This window comes from Oreochromis aureus, linkage group 19 (genome assembly GCF_013358895.1).
Source record: "Oreochromis aureus strain Israel breed Guangdong linkage group 19, ZZ_aureus, whole genome shotgun sequence".
In the NCBI taxonomy this organism is placed as follows: Eukaryota; Metazoa; Chordata; class Actinopteri; order Cichliformes; family Cichlidae; genus Oreochromis; species Oreochromis aureus.
This window is the reverse complement of record NC_052960.1, coordinates 3,545,086-3,565,312: the sequence shown is the minus strand read 5'-3', so window position 1 is coordinate 3,565,312 and position 20,227 is coordinate 3,545,086. Positions and strand designations below refer to the sequence as shown.

At 43.8% G+C, this 20,227-nt stretch overlaps 1 protein-coding gene across 1 annotated transcript; it reads right to left on the bottom strand.

Annotated features, from left to right (window-relative positions):
- Nucleotides 1-553: 553 nt before the first annotated feature.
- On the bottom strand, nucleotides 554-19,357 carry clic4 (chloride intracellular channel 4). The gene is made up of 6 exons (XM_031728096.2): nucleotides 19,022-19,357; nucleotides 7,584-7,693; nucleotides 4,379-4,504; nucleotides 3,947-4,053; nucleotides 2,945-3,126; nucleotides 554-2,305 (listed from the first exon to the last, which is right to left on the bottom strand). Exons 1-6 carry the CDS (start codon nucleotides 19,088-19,090, stop codon nucleotides 2,141-2,143), a joined length of 759 nt encoding a protein of 252 aa, XP_031583956.1. The 5' UTR covers nucleotides 19,091-19,357; the 3' UTR covers nucleotides 554-2,140.
- Nucleotides 19,358-20,227: the final 870 nt, after the last annotated feature.

Genomic DNA, 20,227 nt, shown 5'->3' with positions numbered 1-20,227 from the left:
AGTGGCGTTAGAGCTTTAACTACGCTTTTTAAATTCATGTCTGTGAAGGTTCGCAGTCATCCAGGTTATCGTAGTCCAAGGAGCTTGGAAAGAAAAGCGTTCACCTGAAACCTTGGCTGATTGTGACCTTCACCCGTTTTCACACCTTGGCTCATGTGATTAGGTAAAGGATCAGTAGGGGGTCCATTGTTCGTCTTGGAGGGACCCTCCCACAGGGCTTAAATCTGGGACTCTCCACCACTTGACCCTAGAACTGAAGAAGCTTCTCAGATGAGAGGTGAAGTGTCTTCAAGCAACTTAAAGAAGTCCAGACGCTTTTCTTTCCAAGCTCCTTCGACTTTTTTTAATTCATCTTCCCGTCTTCCTGTTAAAAGATGGCTCTTCTTCTCCACTTTTACCACCCTGGCAGATCTTCACACTGATGGATTTAGACTGTCTTTATGTTACAATATAAGGTTTAAGTGCATTTAGCTAGTTTTATTTGGTATGGGATGTTACTTTGGGCTGTGAAATGTAACTGAAACACTGATGGTTTAAACAAACACACAAGCCCCGAGTGCCAATAAGAAGTTTATTTAATTCAGTCAATATTGTTAAAAAAAAAACCAAAACCAAAAACAATGTCATAGCTTGGATATTTTCTTGGTACAACGCCACACTCACGTTGTCATGAAATGATATCGTAAAACAACAATCCTTCCTGCGAAACATCTGCAGAGAGAAACGAGTAAGGCAAAGAGGAGATGCTTTCTCTAGTGTTCAAATCCAAGCAGGCAAGAAAAAGGCCCACGTTTCCTCAAAGGTTCAGATGAATTGCTTTAAATTTACAATCTGAGCAATGAAAACAAATATTTACAATTCCTTTTCTATCAGATTTGTTTTATAACAAATTTATGAAAGGAAAAAAAAAAAAAAAAAACATGGCAAATGGGAGAAAACAAAAACAGGTTTTGCTTTATCCACACTAAAGCACTTTTTGGAGCTACTACATTCGCTACCTCAGAAATCGATCTACATACGGACTGATGAAAGAAATCTGAACAGCTGTTCCTTCATTGCTACTCTCCTCGATTCTTTTTTTTGTCATAAATATCTTTAGAGTTGCTTTTCTTGGTGCTCGACCCAACATTACTGTCCTTCACCCTGTGTGTTATGAAGCAGGAGACCGTGAGCGTGTGTGGTTTCTTCATTTGTCGTCCACAGTGAGACCAGAATAATGTGCCCCCCATTTTTGGTACATGACGTATAATCCAAACTACGGCTACGGTAAGCACAACGTGTTCAATATGAGGAGAAACTCTATTGATTAAAACAGCCGCTTTCAAAGGCAATAACAAGCTACATACAGGTGAATATTTCTTAGGCTGCATTTTTCCTGCTGTTACTTCTGCAAGCAGGACGGGAAATTTCCTACAGTTCTACCGAGCTACAAGACTTGTGCCCACTTAGGGCAGTGAGGAAATCAGAGCGTGGTTGCCAGGTAGATTTACCTGCAGTTACAAATATTCTCATTTATTTTAAACAGCTCAACATTAAAATAAAGCATCTCAGTTGATATGTCGACCACTTAAGGTTTGGATTAGCTTCTATTATAACCTGTCAAATACTTGAGCCAAAAAACACTGAAGCGTCAACACTGTTTACATAAAAAAAGATGAGGGGAAAGAAAAAAAGCTTCTTAGTCTTCAGAAATCCAAGAAACAGACGACAGTGAAATACCAGCGTGTGACCTTTCCCCCTGCGTACGGAGGAAAGGTCAGCTTGAAGGTCACTTATCAGGGAGCGCGCTCGACTCCCAGCATCGACAAGCACTGACTTACACGCCTGGCTGCTTCTCCATCGCCTCACAACATTCATTGGCAAATGAAAAACAAAAAGCAATTAAAGGGGACACATATGAGCGAGGGTGATTCAACTAAACAGACCTTCATAATGACCGGAAGAAAAAAAAGAAATGAATGACCAAGGGTTCATGCATGGAGTTCACTCTAGATTAGGAGAGAAGGAAAAGGAGTCCAAAGTTTTTTTTTTTTTCCTTTATCGTGAATGAGCACATCAGTCCCGGTGCTGAGGATGGGGAGGTGCAGGGGAGTGTAGAGAGGTGATGGAGGATGGAAGGAGGCAGTTGCGACGGAGGAGCTCATTTGACCAGCCTCTTGGCTACGTCTGCGTAGGCGATCTCGATCTCGTTGTCGCTGGGGCAGGTGTTGGTGAACTCTTCGCGCGTGTAGGCGTTGTTCAGGTACTTCCAAATGCCCGTCATCTCTTTGGGGATTTCGAAGCCTCTGTACTTCTTAGTCACCACCTGAAAGAATGAAGGGGAACATGAGTCATTCAATCACATTGTTGATGCACAAGTCCCAAAAACTCTACAAATATGACACATTAAAGGTTAACTGTTAAGATTTACCAAGGGAGCCGGGGTAGCTGGGTAATTTTTGAAGCATAGCAGTGAAAAGTAAAAAGTATAGAGTGGCAACGGCACAATTTCTGATGATGCACCAATATTAACTAAAGCATTTTAATATATAAATATATAACCTTGGGCTGTGGGAAAATGTTTTTAGTATTTTTGAAAATTAATTTATGAAATGATCACAAACTAAGAAAATTACATGCCCTGTAGAGATATGTTAGGACCTTTTTGTTTATTATCAGAAGCATGAACAGCAGCCTCATTGCTGGTGACTGAAAAGCTTCAGTTCCAAACAATAAGCCGTTTCTATCCGACCAGCCCAAGCACGCACGCAGGTGTTCTCCTTTATTCAGATTAATTGGCCTGAGAACCATTTTCAATTATTCCAATAATTGAAGCCAGTCCCTCCCTTGCAGGTGCAGCAAAAGGTGAGAGTTTCCTCGAGTACAGCGTGTACGCTCTCTTCTTAAGAAAACATCTGAGTTGGTGATTAAATGACAACGCCTGCAGGTGTGTTTCACGACTCACCTTGACTATATGCAGTTTGGGCAGCAGGTTACAGTCAGCCAGGGTCATTTCATCCCCATCCAAGAACTTGCGGTTAGAAACTTTGACGTCTTCTATGCTGTTGTGATCGATCTCATCGGGCAGCGGCGAGCGAAGATACTCGTCCAGCTTCTGCAGGGTCTTCAGCAGCCCGCGCTCTAGAGCTGCAAAGAAGGAGACAGTTACTGCAGAGCAACCACACGGTGGCAGCATTTCATCAAGAGACGCACACAGAGAGCACTTTATAAATATGAGAGCACTTTTCTAAGTTCAAATGCCATCTCAAAAGGAATGCACAGGTGATAGTTTGTCCTCATACTCCACCCATCTACAGATACTAAACAATTCATTCCACAAATAGAAAGTATGTCATGAATGAACACATAGTAGGTGTAGTGGTTTGACAGCAGATCTAACCCGTAACTTATCACTGAACCATGACATTCACTCTCTAACTCTGTTGACATAGCCTTGGCTTTCACATCCAGCTCACTGTGGTTTGATATTTTCTCAGAGTGGAGATCAGCCAACTAAAACATGATATGATAAGTCTGTTTTTTTACATTCCAAAACATCATACTCCCACATCTCCCCCCAGAGCAGGACACAACGGGATTTCAAAGACAATAGACTACTTCCCCCCCCACATTATTCCAATAATATATTAAATTTCTGATAGTCGTTTACAGACTGTGGGCTACATAAATCTGGAGGGTGAGGTCATGAGCACCAGTTCGCTCTCTGGATCATGGCTGTGCACTTTTCTAGAAAGTTCCAGGTGAGACTGGGAGCGAAAGGACAGGAGAAGGCAGCAGAACAAAGGCGCTGTGTGTTCCCAAGTCAGGCTATAATCCACCAATCCAGGCAGGGCTACCAGTGTCACCTAGCAACCAGTAAAACATACTACACACTGAAGCTGAAAGCTTTCTATATCTCTGCTCCTGAGTCCTGCACCTTCCCGCGTGCATGCGCGTAAAGACTTACCCTCGTTCCCATCTGGTTTGGAGTTCTTGATGTATGCAGAAAACTTGGCAAAGATGTCCATGCCAGCGGTGTTTGACTCAGGATGTCGTGCACCGAGCTTGATGTACCTGCAAAATAAACACACGAATCCACGTAAGCTGCTGTTATTTTACATTTTCTCTGTGCAGACATCATTAGAAAATAAAAATGAGCAAAGAACAGCTCAATAAAAGCCCCATTCGCTATTGACAGACACCAACACTATAAGTGGAAGGCTCATAAAATGTGTTGACGACAAAATAAATACCGCAAAACTTTATTTAATCGTCATTTACGATCAACAAAAGGCTCTGTAATTAACTGCTCATGGTGGAGATAATCATAAGTGGGGAGTGTTTGGCGTGTAGGTGTGGCAAGCAGTCATCGCAGGAGTTTGAAAGAGAAAGCACTCACTTGGGCGGGGAGAGAACATCCTCAAGAAACTCCTCGATCTTGTTGACGTCAGTTTTGACCTCGCCGTTGAAGGTGATGAAGGGTGGGTGCGTGCCGGGGGCCAGGTTCTGGAGATCTGCGGGCTTCCTGGGACACGGATTGGAGAAATGTCAGTGGGCAGATGAAGGCAGAACCAATCCAGGAGCTTGTTTCTAACATGTAAAACCTGCTTTAATCCCCACAAAAGGAACCAGAGATTTAACTTAACACTGTGTGTATAATATACTGTGTAATTATTTTAAGTTCAAATATTTAAAGGGCTGCGTTTCTGCTGCATGTTTTTTCAGACCTCTACAATCCCCCCCCCCCCTCCTCCAGCTGGAGCCGCTGTGCTGCGAGTCTGTTTGTGTCCCCTTTTTTCTCTGTGGCCTTCAAACCAGCACATTTCGTGCCAGATGTCTCTGGCAGGCAGATGAGGCTGACACACAAACAGCAATGAGCATGTGCTGAATGAGTCTTCAGTATAAAAACAACAAAACAGCAGTGACTCAGCTGCTGATGGGTTTGTGGGGACAGTCTAAACAGTGTGGCCGATATTAATAATACCATCAACATCATTCATCCAACAGTGCAGGTTTTTTGAGTCCATGCCCATAATGATGGAGAGCTTTGGGACAAACCATTTAAGGGCAGAAAAAAGGGGAAATTACTTCAACTCTTTGGCATGTCAGGGGGAAGTGACATGCCCACCGATTATCACCGAGGAGTGAGGAAGGAACTGCCTCGAATCACAGAAAAACACGAGAGCCTTAAAAGACGACAAGAAGAAATAAAACACGATATTTGACTTTGTTGCTATTTTACTGTTGACCCAAAATTACAGATGCTGTGTCACCAGAATCTGCAGTACAGTCATGAAACTAGTCCCACTTTCAGTTAAAATAAATAAAATAATCAGGTTCTTTGCAGGTTTTAAAATGAGAAAAAAAACACATGGTACGTCATGCTGTTGCCATCTATTCAACAAAAACCAGACGAACTGCAGAAAGTGTGTGAGACCAAGCACACCTCACCATTCAGCAACTTACAGAATCAGTCTCCTGGTTTGTTCAGATGCAGCTTTGCAAACGCAAACTGTGCCTCAGAGGCTTTCTCCCAGCTAGGGCTGGGCCATATCATACTGTTCACGGTAATACCGGTATAATGTTGGGCAATGATAAGAAAATGAAATATGGCGATAGAATATGGGTAAAACGCGCATGCGCAGTGCTTTTGTTTTCATACGCAGATGACGGAAAAAGCATGGCGGCAACGCAGAATGAGAAGGGCGAAAGTGGATCGTTGAATGAAACAGATGAACCAGAACTGGTTTGTAAAAATGGTGAAACTTCAGTGGTGTGGAACTGGTTTAGCCTTCATCTGTCAGATACACAACAAAGCACTATTTTTGGTAGAGCATGAAAGCGGGCTGTCGTTATTACCGAACCGATTTTATGTGGCACACGGCGCTCAAACATCTGTCAAATGTTTGAGTACGACTTTGCTGAGCTACGAAGCCGCACCGCTTAATGGATTGTCGGAGCATCACAGCTATCGTAGGCAGGAGCCTCGCAGAGTGATACGTACTGTGCTTCAACATAATATTAGGTATTGTGTGTGTATAACCTCTTTTTAAGATTTGTGGATATTATACATGGTTATGCTGAGGATATGTTGGCCAATTTCCACTGGAAATGCCTTTTGATTAAACTGTCAGCGAGGACTTTGCATTTGCACTGTTACATTTCTATATAGCTTTAATGCACATAAAAACAGCTGCTTGTTTAAGTGAAAACACATTGATGGGTTTTTTTTGCACTAATAAAGTTGATTTTGCACTTAATATCGTGATAAATATTTTTGGCCATATTGCCCTGCCCTACTCCCAACAACCCTTCCAAAGAGGCCATACTTTACAGTTTTTCCTAACTTTTAACACTGATGAACTTTGTCATTTAACATGCAAATTGACACCTGTGAAGTCCAAGCTGCAGCTCGTGGGATTTTTCTTGCAGTTTCCCTGCAGTTCTTGCACTTTTCCCCTCAGCACTGCACGGTCTGACTGGGTCAGTTTGCTGGGACACCCACTGCTGCGAGGATTCACAGCTGTGTTGAATGTTTACGACTTGTGAATAATCTCTCTCGCTGCAGAATGATGGACACATTCTTTCACAGACTGATGAGCAGCAGCAGCTGCTTCTCTGAGATTACTGATGTTTCTCCTTCTTGACATCCTGTTAACACACTTTAATAGTCCAGACCAGCAAACTGACAAAATTCACACTTGCTGATGATCACTTACTCAAATGCATTTGATTAACTGGCTGCTACCTACCCAACTTAAACAATAAGAAACAATAATAATATTTAGTTTTTTGCTTCTGCAGCAAATATGGCCTTTGGGCAGCTACAGCAAAAGCAGTGGATGTTATTCGCTGCCTCACACAGAGACCTTCTACCCGGAAGGAAAATATATGCAAAATACCCAAACCCATGCACTCATCCTGAACGTCAAGGCATGTGTGAAAGTTAAGCCACTAGTCAAATGGCTATTACTTTCCTCCTGTGAGCAGTCTGAAAAAAAGGAAACGCTTTTATCAAATGCATCTCTGCTGTTGCCACAAAGGATGAACGACACTGCAAACCAGTGTCAGTAATCTTAAAAATCTAAAGACACATAAAGAAAGACTGCAGAAACCAGGCGTCCATCTGACTGGTGGATACGGCTGAAAATAATCAGGCCTAACAAGTGGACAAACATTTGGGGAGTATTTAGATGAATCATACAGATGGAAACTCAGTCTGTTTGGAGCTCTTAGTACTGGAATCCACATGTGAAAGTTTGTTGGCTTTCAGCTGGCAAGTAAAAATAAAATTGCAGAGGATCACTGATCCCAGTGGTTTTAAAAAAGACAGTTGCCCAAGAAATCCTAGGCAGGAAGTGAACAGAGGCAAGAATCTTAAAATAACCTCTCCAGAGTCTGAATGTTTAGTTTCCTCCAATTTTCCCTGGCCTGGGAAGGGGTCATGGGAAAACCAAATAAGCAGTGGGGAAGCAGTGAGTGTGTCAGAGGTGGGGCTGGATGAAAGCAGTACACTGGGAAACGCCCAGGAACGCTCCAGTAGGCTAACAAAGAAAGAAAAGTGATGGAACAGATGATTATAGAGGAAGGAGAACAACGCTCACCTCTTTAGATCCACAGTAGTGACGTTGAAGACGACTCCTTTCAGCCACAGAATCATGAAGAGTCTCTGGGAGAAGGGGCAGTTCCCAATGCTCTCGCCATCACTTCCCGCCTTCAACAAACACACAGACAGAGGAGGATTAACCACCAGAGACATATTCCAGGTACCATTCCTGAGAACTGAGTACACAAAAGATGAGTGGAAGGATCTCACATTTAATTACCGCTGGCATACAACCCAATCTAGCAGACAAAGATCTAAAAGCACGTATGACTGATTTCCATGACCGACAGCACTTTGCTTACTCTTTAGTCCAAAACACAAACAGGTCCTGATAACTTCGATAGAGATCTCAGCTGTGCTGCACAACCTGGGCGCTTTCCTGCGCTCACCCAGAGGGGCCCGTTTCACACAATGACTCTTTCAGACTCGAGCAGGAGGGAAAGATTGAAGAACAGACTCACTTGCCTTTAAAGGCGTCTGCACACTTCCCCCTTCCATTTGGAGAACCACAGCCTGAGAGCAACAGGAAACTCGTAGAGTGATTAAGGCCCAGATAGCCTCGTGCTTCCTTCTTAGCCAGACTGCACAAAAACAAGGCCGAGTTGTGGAGGGAACGAGATCAATGGAAGTGGCGTGTGCGCTCCAAATTAATGACGCACACTCATCGTTTAGCGACGGAAGGAGCGCGGTAAAGACGCTATTTGGATATTAAATTTAATCTGTTTCAAAAAATAAATCAATCAATAGCAGTTCAGCCTAAATACTGCAAAACTAGGGAAGAATGCAGCAAATTAATCTGCACACACACACACACACACACACACACACACAGCAGGCTGTTTTATTCGTTTTATTCCAGATTTTTCTTCAGTTAAATGATCTTTTGCTCGACTCCGACACGCAGACACAAATATCATCTGGACTCGACATCAGAAGGCAGAGTAAGCGTTTCATCTGATTAAGAGTTTTACGTGGTGTCTTAAAGAAATCCTGTTTACTTTCTTTTCTTAATTGTCATTTTTAAAAACATGCATTGAGAAAAATTGCTTTTTTTTGTACTTTCCTTCAATATTCACAAAAGCAGACACACAACGACCTCCAACATCCAGCTGGTGCGCTCTGTGGTAACCAAGCCTGTCAAGCTATTCTATTAACAAGAACATACATGGAGGTCATTGAAACCCCGGCACTCTGGAATTCACTGATTCATTCAGTGGAAAACTGTAGCAGAGCCTCTGAATAGGCTGAATGTCATTTATTTTTTGTTGTGTGCCTCTTGTGACGTCACTCGCTGCTCATTCCCTTCAGCCTTGCTTCTTTAGTCCTTTTCAGCCTTTTTTCACCTGCACAGAGGTTCCTGCTATACCAAGTAATGCAAAAGATATACAAATCACATAAATACCACGATTTGCAAAAGAGTGCTGAATACACATAAGATTCAAATGATTTTTAACTTTCAAAATATATATTTGTTAATGTCAGGCATGCAGGTCCTCAATAGAGCACTTTGTTGTGGAGGGTTCAGTCAGTGCAGCAGCTCCTTGCTGCTGCGGACAGGCTGGCTGCTGTTGTCCTCTGTGTGACGCCCAGTGAGACGGCTCTGTTTGATCTGCCTGCTGGCTCCCATTGTACTGCCACGGTCCTCTCCCTCTCCCTCTCTGAATTCAATATCTGAAAAGCTTGGATTAGATCACTGCCATTGTTTAGCAAATGAAAGTCCCCTTTTCACATTACACGATTCAATTCCAAAATAAGGCTTTAGCCCTGAAGTGCTGGACTAGCATTAGCTGAACCTAAGGGGATCAGAAAGACATCAATGGGATGATTACTCCATTTTCCCCGCAGCGCTACACCTACAGAGAACCATTCAGGTCTGCATCAAGGGTGGTAACGCAGCACAGCAACTGTTCCCATGGCAATGGCCAGAACGTATGACATGGAAAGCAGTGCATGCATTGTGAAGAGGATTACAATGCACAGGTGAGCGGTCTGCAGCCAGCTCTCTTTTGGTGGTGATAAAATGCAAATACACGGTTGAGTGTCAGTTGTAAAGACGTTACTGCACGTCCACTCAGTGAACTGCTTTCAAGGCGAGTTCATCCGAGTTCTGCTCGTCGAGTGGTGAAGAAGAAGGCCGCAGCAGCTGAGAAACACATTTCATTTTTTCTTCCCGTCTCAGTGCGATTTCAGGTTCTGGGCATTCAGACTCCTACTCTCTGGACTCTGCAGCAGAGCAGGCTGCACAGTCCAGAGAGAGCGAGAGAGATTACAGGAAACCAGAAGGAAACTGGGGATCATGTGGTGCTAACCAACAGGAGGGAGAACAAAGTGGTCATGAATGCTTAAAGCGTGAAGAGGAAAGATAGCAAGTTCCAGTGTGCTTTTTGGCCCTCTTGTTTCTTCCTCCTCCTTCTCTTCCCTCTTTATCCCTTTCCCCTTATCCTGGGCCCCTCTGTGGAGTCAGAGGGGGGTTGGGCATTTGGAGAGGAGGGAGAAACTATTCCAGAAATGTCCTGTTCCTCCCGCCGAAGACGGCGCTTTGTTTAGTTTAAGCAGTGATGCTGGCGGAGCTGCATTTCCGACATGCTCCGCGGGAGCAGCTGCTGGACACTAAATGAACTGTAGGAACGGCTTCTGATTGACATTTGAAGCACTTCTGCTTTCAAAATAGCCAAAATAGATCCAAAAGAATCAGAAAACCTTTGATTTCTTTTTTTTTTCTTAATATGGAGCCTATGGGCCCAACTGACACTTTCCAGAAGGCCTCTATTAAGGTGTGACATTCAGGAAAGGGCTTCAACACAAAGCGTTTCTGTTTGTAGATCGCCGGGTACGTCATCAGCTAGCAAGCAAAAAAAAAATGCAATAAAACTCTGTAGTTAGGGGAGAAAATCTTTATAAGGGAAAGCCCACAAGTTTGGAAAGAAGCACAATTTACAAGAAGTACACACTCCTCCGTAAAAACAAAAATTATGAATTTTTTTAAAAAAATGAGTCGCACTTTGCAGAAGTCGTTCACAGATTCACACAAATGCAAATGTGCTGCAATAACGTCGAGCCCACAGCAGCAACAGCTGACTGCTGCCAACAGACTCTCCAGTTTTATTTTAGGCTCAGTGGATGGTAAGTCAGCAGATGCTTGTTTATTTAATCCCAGCACACACAGCTGCTTGATGAAGGGTGTGAGTCATGTTTAATCTTGGATGTTATCTGGGAGCTCAGGACAGTGTGACGCATCGATCAGTACAATGAGGGTGGGACAGGGTGGGCAAACACACACAGCCTTCTCCAGCCAGTGAGATCATACTTCTTATCACTTCCCTTTCCCTTTCTTCGTGGTGCCAGTGATGTAACAACCAAGCCAAAACACAAGTCAAAGTAACACAAGTCAACAACACACAAAGTGGTCCTTTCTACCAACCACTCCCACAAGCTCTAGTTCTCCTTCCCAGCAAAAGAATTCCAAGGCAAGTTGACCAAACCGATATTTAAACAAAACACACAGAGGAATGCAGGCAGCGGTACCCAGGACAACCGGCACAAACTGGCTCCAAGTATGCGACACGGAGGGAGTGCACACTAGTTTCTGTTAAATCAAAGCGAGAGTAAGTCACCTTTTATAGCCTGGAAAGCCCAGGTGAGCTGCATCAGCTGATGACCTTCTCATGTCAGCCAATTACCAGCAGGAGTAGGCCAGGACTTCCTTGGAGACACTGGAAGGGCGCATGACACGCAGCCAACTCGTCTTGAACGCGCTGAGGTCACACCTCTCATCACTTCCTCATGGACTTTTTTCCTATTGGACGGTTCAACATTACTTCCCTCTCCAGGCGTCAGTGGGGATATTAGCAAAGTGTCATGTTTCTTTATGCATTACTGTACAACGCCAGCTCACTGTTGGGTCTCAGATGCTACACAGCCACCCATCACTAGCCCGGGCTGCACCCCAGGAAATGGAATCAAGTAAGGTGGAAATTACTCTTCAACATCCTTCATTTCCAACATCAAAGCACTGCAGAACCACGCTGGGTTGTGGGGCTTTCATCCATCTTAAAGCGGGGATAACACTCAGTTCAGACTTTGAAGTTTACGTGAAGTGCATAGCTGGTGCTGTGCAGTGTGGTATCCTCGGGTCCATACCCCCATGGTCACAAAAAATAAATAAAATAAAGTAAAACATTAGAAGGCATTTAAAGATCTCCACGGAGCCTATTACTCTCGCAGACCTGCACACCTGAAACTATAACATAACAAAGTGCAGCTGCAGTCTGTGTGTGCAGTTTTATCCACAAAAATCCACTCAAACATTTAAAATGCACTTTGTTTACTTAAGAATCTGATTAATGGTTTCAAATCATCTAGAGTCACACGCAGTATCCGTACAGACAACGTTCAACTTCATCGATCGCCTGTTGTGTGTCATCTCCTGTTTAAATCACTAAGTCAGTCAGGAACATCCGTGTTAATGTCCAACAGATCTCAGCAGTGATGACAAGGATTCCTGAACGTTTCATTGCCATCTGAGCTCTTAAAGATGGCTGTACTTTTAACAGCGACACAAGGTAGTCCACCAACATTTTACAACCTGGCACATAAAAGAGTTGCTCAATGTGCTCCCCACACCTTTCTCACTCACAGAAAGCCTCTCATCATTATGTAAATATGTAAGAAAAATTGTGTATGTTTCTGTTCTGTGTCCTGTGTACTGTTTGTTTGTATATGTGTCTTTTTGGCTGCTGTTACAACCAAATTTCCCCTTATGGGACAATTAAAGGATCATTCTATTCTATTCTAAGTCAGACATTCCTTTTCTAGAGCAGCGGTGTGATATCACAGCTTCTACAGTGAGCAGCTGAGGACAATGATCCTGTTCATGCTGGGCCCAGTCCTCCCAATCTCTGCTCACCACCTAATTTTAGTAACGTGGCGGCCCTCGCCTTCCCCTCCCCAGCACACTTCACATTCTAAATAGGTTGGGCTGCTCAGCGAGTTCAAGCCACACTTGACCGAATAAGGAACTGACGAAGTAACGAGCTCTGCTGCTTCGACACACAGCAGGAATGTCCGTTTGAGGGTGGGCAGCCCTGCTAGCGTCATGGCAGCGCCTCTCCCTGTTTGCTGGACACACTCACACACATATATAGACCAAGTCAGGATTAAAAGAAGCGGGACCCAAAAACTGCCCATTTTTTCCCCTTGTGGTTTGTCAGCTTACGCTGGCATTGAATAATTAAGGTAAACAGAGTCAGGCTGGAATTCTTGAGCCACACTGTCAGACATGGCAGGGTGAGGGTCAGCTAAGGAACTACAGCCACACCACAGCCAATTTTAATATTTAACAATGTAAAATAACTGAAAATACAGAAGTTCTGCTGGCATTTTCTCCAGAAACTTTCCTAGTTGTACATGAACTGACTCTGTATACATCACCACCTTATTCATAAGCTGACATCTAGGAATAAGACGCCAAAAGGAACAAAAATAATAATATGTTCTTATTTTACTCTGAAAGGATCTAATTAATTTTTATCAAGTTTTATTTAAGAATAAAATAAAAATCTGTGTTAAAAACTTTTACACACATAAACTATCCAGTGTTTGGACTTCTGAGACATTTTATAGACCAAGCTGATCATAAAGAAGATATAAAAACATAAAGTAGATTATGGATAACAAAAAACATAGTTAAATGCCAGCATTTTTATGTCAATACCAAGCAGCCTGTCAAGTCTGCCCAAATAAATCAATCTGAATTCAGCAGCCGTTTGATGAAAATCAGACAAAATAAGAAATGAAGATGAGCAACAATTCAACATGTGAAGTAAGCTTTAGGTACTTAAAGGGGTTCCTGGCAGACTGACAAAGACAGCCAGTCACATTTGGCCTCTTGGCTGAATCACTCCAACCTGAGACAGGGTGGGTGCCCGAGTGTGCAGAGGAGTCGGATTCTGCTGGGACATGGAAACATCACAACATCCTCGGTGTGGCTGTGACTCAGGCTGACATCACTCAGGGGAAAACTTAAGACTTCCACTGAGACACAGGCCTACTGTTCACAGGATTTCTATGCAAAAACCAATCAGATTCAGTGGAAAGTTGCGGAAAGCTGACGTCTAAAAGTGGCTTACTCTTGCTGTGGCAATGATGTAAGTTTACTCAATAACCAGAAGAGATAAGCAGCAGCCAGGTCAGGTTTCTCCAGGCCCAGGGTGAGTGGAAGTTATGAGTAATGCAGATCCAAAATGAAGGCAGAGCAGACAGTAAATGTGGGAGACTAGCATGAACCAACTGACTCCTCACTCTGCTGTTTTTTTCAAGTGTCTAATACAAACAATAAGCTGCATACTCAGGTTGGCCCCGACCCCACCTCTGCAAACACTTCACTGACCATAAAGGGAGACGTGCTCTCACTGGCAAACACAAAAGCCAAATGTTTGCGTTGCTCCTGCCCGTTTCTCCTCACACTTTCCTTTGAAACGACACAAAACTGATTCCTGAAAAAGCCTCTAACACTAAACTTCAAGTCTGCCTGCACAGTGTTGTAATCAATGCAACCCCAAACCCTGTAGTGATTTCTTCAGAGCAAAAGCCCCATCTAGACAGCTATGAAGTACTCTTTGGCATCAACACATCCTTAGTGTGCCATTACCACACATGCCAGATACACATATGGCAGCAGAAGCCCAGACCGTGGCTACACAAACACCACCCACATCATCAGGATTCACTCTGACCCACCAGCGAGCTGCATTTCAGTGCCTGTCTGGTGCATGATCGGCAGGTTTTTTTTTTTTTTTTTTTTTTTACACCATCATAAAAATCTAACATGCAAAACACTCATGGACAAGCCCAACTTTGCACGAGTACTCAGCATTTCCACATGTATAAAAGTTTGCCACAACCCAAGTATAAAGTCAGCAATAACCATGCACCTTCATCAAATGAAGGTGCATGGTTATTGATGTACTGCATGTAGTTTAAGGGTTCACACACCACCTCTGAAAATAAAGGTAATAAAGGAGCTACAGTCAGAGGCTGTGGCAGGTACAGCCTTAACAATAATAGTGTAACACATGACTCAGTGGTCGGATCCATTCCTTAAGTTCTCCTATCCGTGCTGCTCTCGACTGACCTCATTTCCTGTCATTGAGTTCATAGAAAAATGCATTATTAGCCATTAGCTTCCTGACTGAACAGCAGAAATGAGACCAGCTCTTCCGCCCCTCAATGAGATGACTCAAGCTTTTAAATTTGAACATCATTTACATAACAGCCATTTATTTAGGTACAAGTAGGGCTGTGCTGCTTAAGTACATGTTATACTCCGCTGGCATGAAGATAAATTAACTTCTGAGTGGTTCCAAAGCCCCAGTTCAGATTGGTGTAATAACACACTGCCAGATCGATTAGGCCAGTTGCCAGAGAGCCAGTCAACCAGGCAGTTACAAAGAAGAAGTTGTGACAGGCCAGGTGCTGCAAAAGCAAGTCCATGGTGCAGAAACGAGGACACACAGCACAAGCTCAGCAAGCTCTACACCACTAACAAGCCATTAATCTCTGTCCTCTAACTCAAGATGCTGACTGCAGCGTTACTCACAAAAAATAAAGCGCTCTATTGATTTTCCTATAAAGAAACAGCACTTAGTTCCCTCAAATACCACCCGAGGGACAAAGGAATTTTATGCTGAAAAGAAACAAACAATAAATGGAACCTCACTGCTAAGGGTAGTGATACTAAACCCTTCCAACTGCCAACATTTTAACAGTCACACCTTTTGGGTCAGCAGTGCATTGTTACGAGCCGCAGTATACAAGCCATACATCTCACTGTCACATGCTCCAACTGATTGCACAACATGACGAGCAGATCTTGGCAAAGCCTGCAAATAGCTCAGAGTGTACCGCATTAAGATAAAGTTAAACCCGAGCTGTCATCGTTCTCTTTTACAGACCGAGCTAACAACGTTTCAGCCTCCTTGACTGCACAGAAGCGCTGCATAGCTGTGAGCGCCTCTCTGGGCTTTGTAGGCCTCCATCTCCACGGTTCCCATGGCATTGTTAACAGTCTGCCATCCAGACCTAAAAGCACTTCTTGAACATGTTTTCAGCCTCTGCTGGCAAGAGAGCTGGAAGCAGCATAAGGCTTTGCGACCGGTCGTGTGACCCTGGCACAGTCTCAGCCAGCAGATGCACAAATGCGAGCGGAGATAAAGCCTGTTTGTTTCCTTTGACTCATCTATATTCCATTCACTGTCATGCACCCATGATCATATGCTGGTGCAGAATGACTCATTTGCATGCCTATCCCGAGTTAATTCAGAGAATCTTTGTAAGGAAAACTGAATAAAACATACAGAATAATTTGAGAGCAAGTTATGAACACAAAACCAACAATGAAGAATGTAAAGAACCAGCATGGCTGTGCTCCCATCTTATGCACAGCTTTGCATGCTGGCATTTACATGTTGTTGCTGCATCCTGTCACCAGGTGGCAGTACCAAAAACATGTGGAATAACCATAAAAAGAATATAGGATTAAAGCTCCTGCTCCTTTGTGACCATTAAGTAGAATGCAGGTGAAAGAAACTTGAGACCTGGAAGCTTCCTCCACTTTTTGGAAATGGGGCTGATTAGTTTTCTAACATTTAATGGAACAACTGGTCTGTGGGCTAACCCTTGGTTGTGCCTTTGACTTGGTACGGAAAGGAAAAAAGTTAACATAGTTTCTCTGTGTTGAGTGTGTCTGTGAAGGTTCTCAGTCATCCAGGTCATCGTAGTCTAAGGGGCTTGGAAAGAAAAGCGACGTTTCACCTCTCATCCTAGAAATTTCTTCAGTTCAGAAGTGAAGAAGTTTCTTAGATGAGAGGTGAAACGTCTTCAAGCAATTCAAAGAAGTCCAGACGCTTTTCTTTCTAAGCTCCTTCGACTCTTTGAGGAGTTCCTCTCTTCCTGCTCTTATAATCTTAAATGTTGTGTTTTTTAAACTTCTCCTCTGTAGAGATCAGGATGAAATCTGGACAACGAGAAGACTTGATGGAGAAGTGAGGCTGAAGGTTGAATTTGGAAGGTTTGAGGAGAGTTGCCTTCTACTGTGATAGCCCCCAAAACCAGCAGAAGGGTTGGAGCTGAACACCATCAGGGCGGGACGGCTGATCGTCAGAGAATGTGATGAAGTTGACGAGGAAATGATGTGAGAACCGTTGAAGAGCAGAATGATTGTGTCAAAAGTAAGGATTTAGAGGTTGTAGCCCGAGCTCGACTGACCAATTACGTTTAAGCAGAGGTTAGTTTTATTCACAGAAAAGCCAAACAGTTGGCGCGACCATGGAAAGGAGACCAGCAGGAGACAGCACCATTACCTAAAACATCAAAAGAAACTGGGCATTACCACAAAACACTGGTCTGCAATGCTCTGGTGCTTAGGTTGAAGCAGTCTAATGTGCTCCCAAGTCTGGATGAGGTCGTGATTAAGAGGAACAATTGCAAATGAAGAATACAAAAACAGACTGTCCCATTGAATTACGACATGTCACTTAGTATTCTAATGTGTTGGGTGGATGCTAGGAAGTCACAGCCCAACAGCTACTCATGATCAAAAACAATATCTAATCTGCTGTGCTGTGATGAGGTCAAGGGTCGATCCTCCCACTTACCAAGTCATCACATTGTGCTGATGTGACAGAGCAATAAACAAAGACAATACGAGCTTCGCCTCCCCACCCTCGATGAGCCCACTGCAAGTGTTCCCATAGCAGTTTGACAACTGTTGCTATAAACACTGGTGGTAAAAAGCTGCAAGATCATCAAACAGTCTCTGAACTGGGTGAGCCAGCTACTTTTAATGAGTAAACAGTGTTGCCGCCTCTCAATCTATAGACATGGACACTGTGGCAACTGATATTCTGGAAGCGTAATTAGTCAGCGTTGATATGTAGCAGAGGCCTAACAGATCTGACAGCTGCGTGTGGAGAGAACACACACACACACACTTTTTTATCAGCTGTTCCCAGAGGCCCAGCTAACAGCAATGTGCCTATGGCAACCTGCATGCCAGCCATTGTCTCCCATGGCTGTGTTTAATGCAACACAGTGAAAACGGCAGCATGAATAATAGATGTGTACAAGTCAATCTCTGGTACATGCAACACAGAGCCATGTGAGAGGGAGTGAAGAGAAAGGCTAGCACACTTCCACGCAGACGTGTCCAGAAGATACACAATGAAGAAACTTCTGGCTGCGCGGGCTAGAAAGGGAGGGGTTGGGAGGGAAGAGCTGGCCACAAGTGCAAACCTTCCAGGCCTCGGGATGATGTAACCTCTCCTGTAGGCTGTGAAATGCAGTAGTAGAAGCAGCACTGGACGGTTTGTTCCTGTAGTTTTACACTGAGGAGACCTCTTTAAACTCAGAGTCTACAAAAACACCACAAACAGGATGGAGGTGGGTATTGTACTGCATCCAACAGGTATGATCTAATGGAGGCGGTTCTCCTCGATAGGGATCCTTTATAAATTGGGCTTATCGAGGGTAATTGCTCTCATATGTAGCATGTATCAGTGTTTTCAAAGCGGCAATCAGCCACTGTTACTGTTATGAGCCTGCCGTTTTGGTCAGTGACACCTAATTCACTAGCCCAAAGCCTCCTCCCACTACCCCAGCCCCCTTCGGTCCCAGCGTGCTTCTCCCTCTATTCTTCCCGGTGCCATTTTCCCGCCCTGGGAAGCATCAGGCTCAAAGAAAGAAAAAAACAGGCATCCACCACCACCACGGTCCCCACTGAACCAGAGATCATCCATTAAGCTACCCAACTGCCCACTTTAAGCAATTTTAATGAAAATGTACCAACAGCATTGTCTGCCACACACTTTCTTTTGTGTGTGAAACAAAGCTGGAAAACTGGTGAAGCAGTTTGTCCTTCAGGACTCTTTGTTGCTTTTGTGGAACCAAACATCAAACACTCTGCACTCTTATTTAAAGCTGATCCAGGGTCAGTTCTCATACAATCTACCACTTAGTGCCCCAAGCACGAAAATGCAGCTGCAGCATGTATCCCGCTGTCGGTTGGACTTTTATGAAGCAGAGCTGCCGGGCTTTTGTTGCACTATTAGCGCCTAGTTTTCAGCACGGCAGGCTGATCTTCATCCACGCTGAGGGGTGGACAGGTGGGAGATGGCCGTATCCGCCCTGCTGGTGACACTGCAGGCTCCACATGGCCACAATGGCAAAGAGGTTTATGGATGTAAAACGCCAGAACATGTAGCTCCAAGCCTTTCAAACACACGCCTCCAAACAGAGTGTGGAGACACTATTTGTGCAAATCTCTAACATTAGTCGCTTTCGAGGCAGAAATAAAGCGCGTGAATGCACAATGCGCAGATGTGGGTTCAGCCAAGTGTCCTCGCTGAGAGAGAAAGAGAAAAACTTATCCTGCGGTCTTACCTTCACAAACAGCTCGATAACGGGCTCGCTATCCGCCTTCACTCCGTTCTGCGGGACCGACAGCGACATGGTGGCTGCTGCTCTGAAGTTTCTCCTCACAAAGATGAGTTTTCCCCGCTACCACGCCCGACTTAGCTCTTATCCGCCTCCCCCCTTTTTTTGCGCACTCAATCCCTAAGACGCCTTTTTCTTCCCTCCCGGGTCTGCACAGCAAAGCGGCCCAGAGCAGCGGCGCCTTCCAGACAACAGAAACGTTTCCAGGCTACACACGTAAGGCTGACCCGCCACAGGCGCTATCTGCTGGTTGGGTGGTGATGAGGACGATGTGAAGAAGCTACGGGAATATTTAAAGCGTGACGTCAGCGGGGAAGGTTGGAGGTGGAGGGAGTCCGGTCGCTAAGGATCCCAGTAAACAGCAGGGGCGTTTCCAGGATTTTCAGAGGGGTGGCACAGGCACCATAAAAAAGTATATATCATTGGTTTTTTTAAACATTCAGTAAGCCAGTTGAATAGTTTTATTTATATATGATAATATACGTCTTTCCTTTATTGTAAATATACATTAAATACATTTTTTTATTTTTAAATATTTTCCTTTTAAAAATAATAATAATAATAATAATAAACTCATTTAATTTCATAATTTTTCCTTTATTCCAAATTTCAGTTTTGTTTTTATCTTATTTAAATATTTTTTGGGTCGATTCTGTTTCATTGTAAGCTGCATGCATTGCTGCTTGAAAAGAGGCGATAAGTTTTAGAGAAATCAGTCAAATTCAAAGCTCAGCTCTCTCAAGAAGCAGTTTTCCTGCACAGAAACTGCTTTTATGAACAGGTCATTCAGTAAAGGACTCCTATGGCTTCGACTGTGGTTTTGATTGCTGAATTGTGTAGCTGTCACAAGAGGCTTAGCTACAGCTTCAAGATGAAATACAACAGCATCATCTTCACTGATGTTGACTTATCAGAGTTCTGGGTGAGGAAAAAACAGCACTTTGGACTTAATCTAGAGTCTTAAGCAGTTGGACTTAAGCTAGAGTCACAAAATTCTTCTTAGGGATTCTATGCAGTCCTATGAAAAAAAACCTTACTGCTTCCTTAGGAATTAGGAGGTTAAGTGGAAGCCAGGTAATCAAATCTACTTGATTAACTGATCATCTGCAAAAGGGCAGAAGTTTTTGCAGCCTGCTGGTCTGACGCATTCAT